Source organism: Triticum dicoccoides, chromosome 5B, assembly GCF_002162155.2.
Source record: "Triticum dicoccoides isolate Atlit2015 ecotype Zavitan chromosome 5B, WEW_v2.0, whole genome shotgun sequence".
NCBI classification, from domain to species: domain Eukaryota; kingdom Viridiplantae; phylum Streptophyta; class Magnoliopsida; order Poales; family Poaceae; genus Triticum; species Triticum dicoccoides.
Window position 1 is genome coordinate 332,149,873 of NC_041389.1, and position 8,018 is coordinate 332,157,890.

At 42.1% G+C, this 8,018-nt stretch overlaps 1 protein-coding gene across 1 annotated transcript in view; it reads right to left on the reverse strand.

Annotated features, from left to right (window-relative positions):
- Positions 1 to 8,018, reverse strand: part of LOC119308747 (mediator of RNA polymerase II transcription subunit 14-like) — a 16,013-nt gene that overhangs the window by 6,783 nt on the left and 1,212 nt on the right. The window contains exons 2-4 of the mRNA XM_037584888.1: positions 6,591 to 7,664; positions 2,742 to 2,839; positions 1,341 to 1,515 (exon numbers count right to left, since the gene is read on the reverse strand). Coding sequence (XP_037440785.1) covers positions 1,341 to 1,515; positions 2,742 to 2,839; positions 6,591 to 7,664 — 1,347 coding nt within the window. The remainder of the gene's footprint in view (positions 1 to 1,340; positions 1,516 to 2,741; positions 2,840 to 6,590; positions 7,665 to 8,018) is intronic.

Consider the following 8,018-nt stretch of genomic DNA (forward strand, 5'->3'; position numbering starts at 1 on the left):
GAATATAAGTAATGTTCTGTTTGGCTTTAGCCTGGCCCGCTGGTATTTCAAGGCTACGATGTCTATTACAAAACCACACGAATTGTTCTCGGCCTCAAACATTTCTAATACAAAATCACACAAGTTGCTCAACAGAAAACAGCTGGTGGGAGGAGCTGGATAGATTGAAAGGTGGGAGCTTAGGAACCATTGCAGGAAGATGTGGCAAGGGCAGGAGAACCCTGGCCGCATGTGTCAGTACAAGAGGGCAACGAGAAGTAGATAATACTTCTAGTTTCTTCAACGTCGGACTCCCTAGACCTTGCTAATATGCTACTCCCTCCGTCCCAAAATAAGTGTCTCAACTTTATACTAACTTTAGTACAAAGTTGTACTAAGATTGAGACACTTATTTTGGGACGGAGGGAGTACTACACTTCCAGATGCTGCCAGACTGGAGTCCACTTTCTTGCTGCTTAGTGACTGAGCATGGTATCCCGAGCCTACAACATTAACAGTACAGCAAAGATAAACTACCCCCCTTCTGGTTTGTAAGGCCTGTGCGTATCTCTAGATCGTCAATTTGATAAACTTAATATGGGTTATACACCATTAGAAACTCATTCAACTTACAAATTTTATGATAAACTTTTTGTGGCATATAACTTGTATTACATTGATCAAATTAACGACCTAAAAATACAAGCAGGCCTTAAAACTGGAAGAGAGGAGGTATACACATTTATGATTTAGTGTACTTTACACATATGTTTTTCTATAACATAAGAGATAAGACTAATCCTGTGAGAGGGAATGGGGAGAAGTGGAAATCTGTAGGACCAGAGGAATATGCTTGAACCAGAATGTACCACAGCCCCACATATGATATATACTCCCTCCGTTCCAGAATATAAGGTGTATCGATTTTCGTGCAAGTCAAACTTGTGTATGTTTGACCAAGATTATAGAATAAAATATTGACATTTACAATACAGAGTAAATAAAATATGAAAATATTTTTCGTGATGGGTCTAATGATACAAATTTGGTACTGTAAGTATTGGTATTTTTTTCTATTAACTTGGTCAAACATGCGCACATGTTTGACTTTTGAAAAAACTAATACACCTTATTATTTTGGAACAGAGGGAGTATTATTCAAGTATTTTCATGACAAATCAACTCATGATTCTGATATTTTCACATGGCCCTTTTCTAGTGATGTAGTTGGTTAAAGTGGCAAAAGTGCAACTGCGCGCATCCCACAGTAATGTTCTCTCAGATAGAGGGATTATAATACTGCACCTGCTAATAAAATTCAGAAATAAAGACATCATGATATTATCAAGACAGTTGGCAACCTTGAGGCCAAAAAAACTTCCAGTAGATACAAGCAGATGGAGGATGCTCCTAGTCCTTAAGCTTGAGAAAACCTCAGTCGCTGTGTTACTGCCTTTGTTTAGAGCTTCTTCCCCATCCAGCAGAGCGGAAGGAGGTAAGATATTCTTTGGTGATTGTAGGATGAAACGACCACTCCTATTAAAGAGAGAAATGAGTTGCAGTACTATGAAACTGAAAAAGACCAGACTGGAATACATCACAAGGCATAAGCATAAATATCTAGCCTTCATCTGATCATGCTTCAAGCTAAGACAGTACGGCTATAACAGATTCCGGCACTGAAGGGACGATGTCCATCAAAAATTTCTCAGAAGCAGTAGCTTTCGATTCTTGAGTGATGCATAGCACAATACTTACTTGAACAACATTTTGTAGCACTTGTTTATGAGTGGGGAAGTGAACACATGGATCTAGGGAAACAAGTGAAAACGAAAAATAATCAAGCCATCACCAACCAGTTTAACTTTCTAGGATCAGTCCTACCACTAAGAAAAACGTTGTGGTTGCAGCGCGATCAGCAGTAGAAATGCAATCAACGCTATAACCGTCCTAGACTGTCTACCATGATACATCACAAGCATATGCATGGATCGGTACGAGTCGGAAGATTGAGGACAGGCAGTGGCACTTGCTTGGTACTGAGGGGTTTTTTTTTTGTTACTGTTGTTGCTGAGGACAGGCAGTCGGAGGGGTTTTTAACTCCGCCTATGTTGTCTCAACATAGCCGGTCCCAAGCCCGGGTAAAGGAGGAGGGTTGTGATAGGCTTGGCGAGCCAACGTAAAAACTCAGCCACTCTTATGGAGATGAAACCCAAAGGATTGGAGTATCACCGAAGAGCTAGCTATGGAAAGGGGTGCGTGGAAGTTTGCTATCCATGTGCCAGAGCCATGAGTTGGTTGCGAGATCTTATGGGTTTCACCTCTAGCCTACCCCAACTTGTTTGGGACTAAAGGCTTTGTTGTTGTTGTTGTTGTACTGTTGTTGCTGAATGAAAATGATGCCTGCCCTCTTTTGTAAAATGGAGCCAGTCCTACAGCCTACTCTAACAAAAGGAAACTAACCCTGTCTTACTCTACAGCAAGTAAACACAACTAATGCTGATCTTAATAAAACTATCGTGTGCCTGGCTTGATAGTTTTTGTGTACCTCGTGGTGGATGCCCACAACCGTGACAGATGAACAATGTGATCTCAGCAATATTATAGGTATAACAGTGTGATCCTACAAGCTAAAAAAAATGAGGCAAACAAAGAACCTAATGGGTTGTGGAATTACAAGTGAAAAGATTATTTTCTAAGCAAGAGGGGGTGAAGTTGAACAATAGTCACTAGGTCTACATCCAATAAGTGTGCTGACAAACCTGATATTTACTCCAAGACCAATATATGCTTGACCATATGCTCGCACTTGAAGCACTTCATTTCCACAAAAATCTGCAAAGCTCGCTTTCTCTGTCTTCTGCGCTTATCAGCATATTAGGCACTATAAATGTCAGCAAATAACCAATATATTCTTATAGTAAGTAAAGCTTTGGAAATACGGGAATGTTTAGCTTCAAGATCTGAAGAGTCAAGACAATACCCACCAGGTAACATATTAGCACATGCCGCATATAGTACAACAAAAGGGTATGACTTTCAACAACAATGAAAAGTGACCATGTCTACAAGTTCCCAACAAGCAACATGGGAACCATAATGCATTTCCACCAATGGTACGATAAACAAACAGTCCACATAATATTGTTTAATAATGGGACTGTACTACCCGAGTTTAGGGAAGCTCTATTTTTCACAAATGGTACAAGGAAACCCGGGTGTGGTCTTAAATGAGCATGGGCCAGGTCGTCACTCCCATGGTGGCGCGCCATATCATCTGGATATGGTGATAAGTGAGCAAGGATCAGGTCGTCGCATCCTTAATGGCTACATCGACACCTGGGTGTAGTGAAAAGTGAGCAAGGGTTTTTGCATTTGACACGACGAGTGCAAAGAGTAAGGAAGCTAGCCACGCCAAGTAGAATCTGCTTAGGTAGCTGGAACATAGGGTCCCTGACGGGTAAGTTACAGGAGTTAGTTGATAAGATGAGGAGAGGTGTTGATATCCTATTCCAAGAAACCAAATGGAAGGGACAGAAGGCGAAGGAGGTGGAGGATACCGGCTTCAAGCTGTGGTAAACGGGGTAACTACAAACAAAAATGGAGTGAGCATCTTGATCTACAAGAGCCTCAAGTATGGAGTGGTAGGCGTCAAGAGGCAAGGGGGCGGATTATCCTAGTCAAGCTGGTCGCTGGGGACTTACTTCTCAATATTATCAACACGTATGCCCCGCAAGGAGGCCACAATGAGAGTACCAAGAGGGAGTTCTGGGAAGGCCTGGAGGACTTGATCAGGAGTGTAGCTATTGGGGAGAAGCTCTTCATGCGAGATCTCAATGGTCATGTGGGTACATCTAACACAGGTTTTGAAGGGGTACATGGGGGCTTTGGTTATAGCAGCAGGAATCAAGGAGAGTGTCTTGATCTTTGCTTTAGCCTACAACATGATCGAAGCTAACACCCTCTTTAAAAGGAGAGAATTCCATCTAGTGACTTTTAGTAGTGGTCAACACTCTAGCCAGATTGATTTCATCCTCTCAAGAAGATAAGACAGGCATGCTTGCCTAGATTGTAAGGTGATACTTGGAGAGAGTGTTGTCCCTCAACATAAGCTTGTGATGGCTGACTTCAGCTTTGGATACGTGTCCATCGTGATAATCACGTCAAAGTCACCAGAACAAAGTGGTGGAAGCTCAATGGGGAGGCACCTTAGGCTTTCAAGGAGAGGGTTATTAGGGAGGGCTCTTGGGAGGAAGGAGGTGATGCAAACAATATGTGGATGCAGATGGCGATTTATGTTCGGAAGGTGGCTTTAGAGGAGTTTGGGGTGACCAGGGGAAGTAGAAGAGAAGCTAAAGATACTTGGGGCCAGTTTTTAGGGCTTATGGCTGGCTGTGGAAATTAGCTGCTATTGTAGTGTTAAAAACGTCTTACATTATGGGACGGAGGGAGTAAGTGTTAACTAGTAGGCTTCTAAAATAAAATTTTAGGTTGGGCTTCTAGAATAAGATGGGGAGGGAGCAGCTTGAGCTTATTACCACAGCCAGGCATAAGCCTCAAATGGATTGGCCCTTAGTGATGGAACGATGATGTTCAGAAGGCTATTAATGAGAAGAACGATTATTTCAGACGCCTACACCTGGATAGGAGTGAAAACAACATTGAGAAGTGCAAAGTGGCAAAGAAGACTGCAAAGCGAGCTACGAGTGAAGCGAGGGGACGGCATATGAGAACCTCTACCAACGTTTAAACACGAGGGAAGGCGAAAGAGACAACTATAAGACGGCCAAGATTCGAGAGAGGAAGACAAAGGATGTCAACCAAGGCAAATGCATGAAGGATGGAACAGATTGATGTCCGGTGAAGGGCGAGGAGATCAAGAATAGATAGCGAGAGTACTTCAAAAAACTGTTCAATGGAGAGAATAAGGGCTCTGCCATTGAGATGGATGACTGCTTTGATGACAACAACGGACATTTTGTGAGTCGGAGGTCAGGGAGACATTAAAAAGGATGAAAGGAGGCAAGGCCATGGGCCTTGATTGTATCCCCATTCAGGTGTGGAGATGCCCTGGAGACATAGCGATAGTATGGCTAACTAAGCTTTTCAACCTCATTTTCCGGCCAAACAAGATGCCCAAAGAATGTAGGCAGTGTATATATTAGTATCAGTCTTCAAGAACAAGGGGGATGTTCAAGGTTGTACTAATTACCATGGAATTAAGATGATGAGCCATACAGTGAAGCTATGGGAGTCATTGAGCACTGATTAAGAAGAATGGCAAGTGTAACCAAAAATCAGTTTGGTTTCATGCCCGGGAGGTTGACCATGGAAGCTATTTTCTTGGTAGTTGGTACGACAACTTATAGAGAGATACGGGGAGCAAAAGGACCTGCATATGGTGTTCATTGGCTTGGAGAAGGCCTATGATAAGATACCATGGAATGTCATGTGGTGGGCCTTGGAGAAACACAAAGTCGCAACAAAGGATATTACCCTCATCAAGGACATGTATGACAATGTTGTGACAAGTATTCGAAAAAGTGATGGCGACGATGATGACTTTCCAAATAAAATAGGCCTGCACCAAGGATCAACTTTGAGCCCTTATCTTTTTGCTTTGGTGATGGATAAGGTCACAAGGGATATACACGGAGATATCCCCTGGTATATGCTCTTTGCGGACGATGTGGTGCTAGTCAACGATTGTAGGACGGGGGTTAATAGAATGTTAAGAGTTGTGGAGACACACTTTAGAATCAAAAAGTTTTAGGCTTGGTAGACTAAAACTGAGTACATGAGGTGAAGTTTCAATACTAAAAGGCACGCGGAGGAGGTTAGCCTTGATGGGCAGGTGGTGCCTCAGAAGGACACATTTCCGGTATTTGGGATCAATGCTGCAAAAGGATGATATTCATGAAGATGTGGGCCATCGAATCAAAGCCAGATGGATTTAGTAGTGCCAAGCTTTTGGCGTCATCTGTGACAAGAGACTGACACAAAAGCTAAAAGGCAGGTTCTATAGGACTGTGATTTGACCTGCAATGTTATATGGCACAGAATGTTGGACAACTAAAAGGCGACATGTCCAATAGTTAGGTGTAGCAGAGATGTGCATGCTGAGATGGATATGTGGCACCACAAAAAAGGATCAGGTCTGAAATGATGATATACATGATAAAGTTGGGGTAGCACCAATTGAAGAGAAGTTTGTCCAAAATCGTCTGAGATGGTTTGGGCATATACAACACAGACCTCCAGAAGCGCTGGTGCATAGCCGAAGGATAATGTCTACTGATAAGTAGACCAAACTTAACATGGGAGGAGTCCATAAAGAGAAACCTGAAGGACTGGAATATCACCAACGAACTAGCCATCGACAGGGGTGTGTGGAAATTAGCTATCCACGTGCCAGAACCATGACTAGGTTTCGAGATCTTATGGGTTTCAACTCAACCTAGCCCAACTTGTTTGCGATCGAAACACTTTGTTGTTGTTGTTGGTGGTGGTGGTGGTGGTGGTGTTGTGGTATTAACATAATAACATTCAGTATAGTATCATGTGTCATAGAAAACACAAAGGTACATAAACATAATGGTTTGTATCATTACCTTATGTGGTGCCTTTGCTACGCCAATGTCCCGCTTCAGGATAACATCTTTGGGTGACTGACAAATTTGCACATTTTTGCACAATTGTCTCTGAATGTCAAGAAGACGTGTGTGTCTATTGCAAGCAATTGCTTTTAAAATGAGTTTCTCAACATCAATGCAGGACAGATCAAGAGAAAGATTAGCTTCTTTATCTGTCAAAGGATCAAGTATAAATGAGCTATGCTGGCATTTTATCTGCATGTCTTGCCCTGCCTCAATTTTGATAAATGGGGATAAATCAGATTCTGCTGGGCCACTGTTTTTTCCATCCAACCAGTAATTCAATTTCAACACAGGTAACCTAAAACCACTTGAATCAAATTCCCCATCTTGACCAAGCTGCATTACAGCAGCATTTCCAGTTTGACCTGTGGTGCTGTCTGGGATACGTTCAGAACTTATTGCTTCCTTCCACCTTCCGTGTCGAAGAACATTAGCCTGCCTAATGATAGTGTCCATAGCAAGTGAAATGCTTAACTCGTGAAGTATAGCATACAGCACAGAAAAGGGATTCTCAGAAACTGCCATTCTTCTTTCTATATCATCACCAAGAGCAAATCTCCTAATTTCTCCCAGCTTAATAGGGCCATTCTTCTCACCAACAAGCAACTCCATGTGCAGTATCCTCCATAAATCTAAGTTACCACGGTAACCTAACGTAAGAAGAACTTTAAATTCTCCATCCACACGAAAAACAGCTATCCCATCAGTTACTGAAATGCTAGATGCTTCTTTGGGTCTTGGAGTCACAAGTACTTTGTAGCGCACACTGGTGTCCAACTTCTGCAAAGCATGTTTTTCTTCATCTGGAGAAAGTTTATTTTGGCTCCCTATATCTTCTATACATCTTGGTAACCTCTGATAACTGCCTGTAAGCATAACCTCTAAAGCAGAAGGAACATCAAATGTAGGAGCTCGTGCTTGCTGCAATCCCTCATGCATGAAGAACAGTGAGTCAGCTGTTTGGGTGAAGCATGTTTCATGGCTAGAAAGGGTCGATCCAAGTTGCTGACAGTACTGAACCAACGGAACCTGCACAGATTACAAGTAACCATCTCAAATACAAAAAAATAGAAGTAAAGAAGAAAAGAAGTGCAACACAAAGTTTCCAAGACAACGATTTCATGGTCTAGTGCCAACCAATAGGTAGAACGATGAAAACCCCACTTTAGTTTAGGATGATACTGATAAAAAACTGCAGAGACTTCAGGATGGAATGTATGGGCTGTTCAATCAAACTTAATGATTTCATGTTCAAAGCCAATTGTGCAAGGGCACAACAAAAACAGAAGTTTGTTGTGAATAGTACTACATGAGCTTTTATTTTGACTATTCAGTTTTAATCTATTGTCTGTAAGTAATTTCTATTTCTCCCACTGGATATCT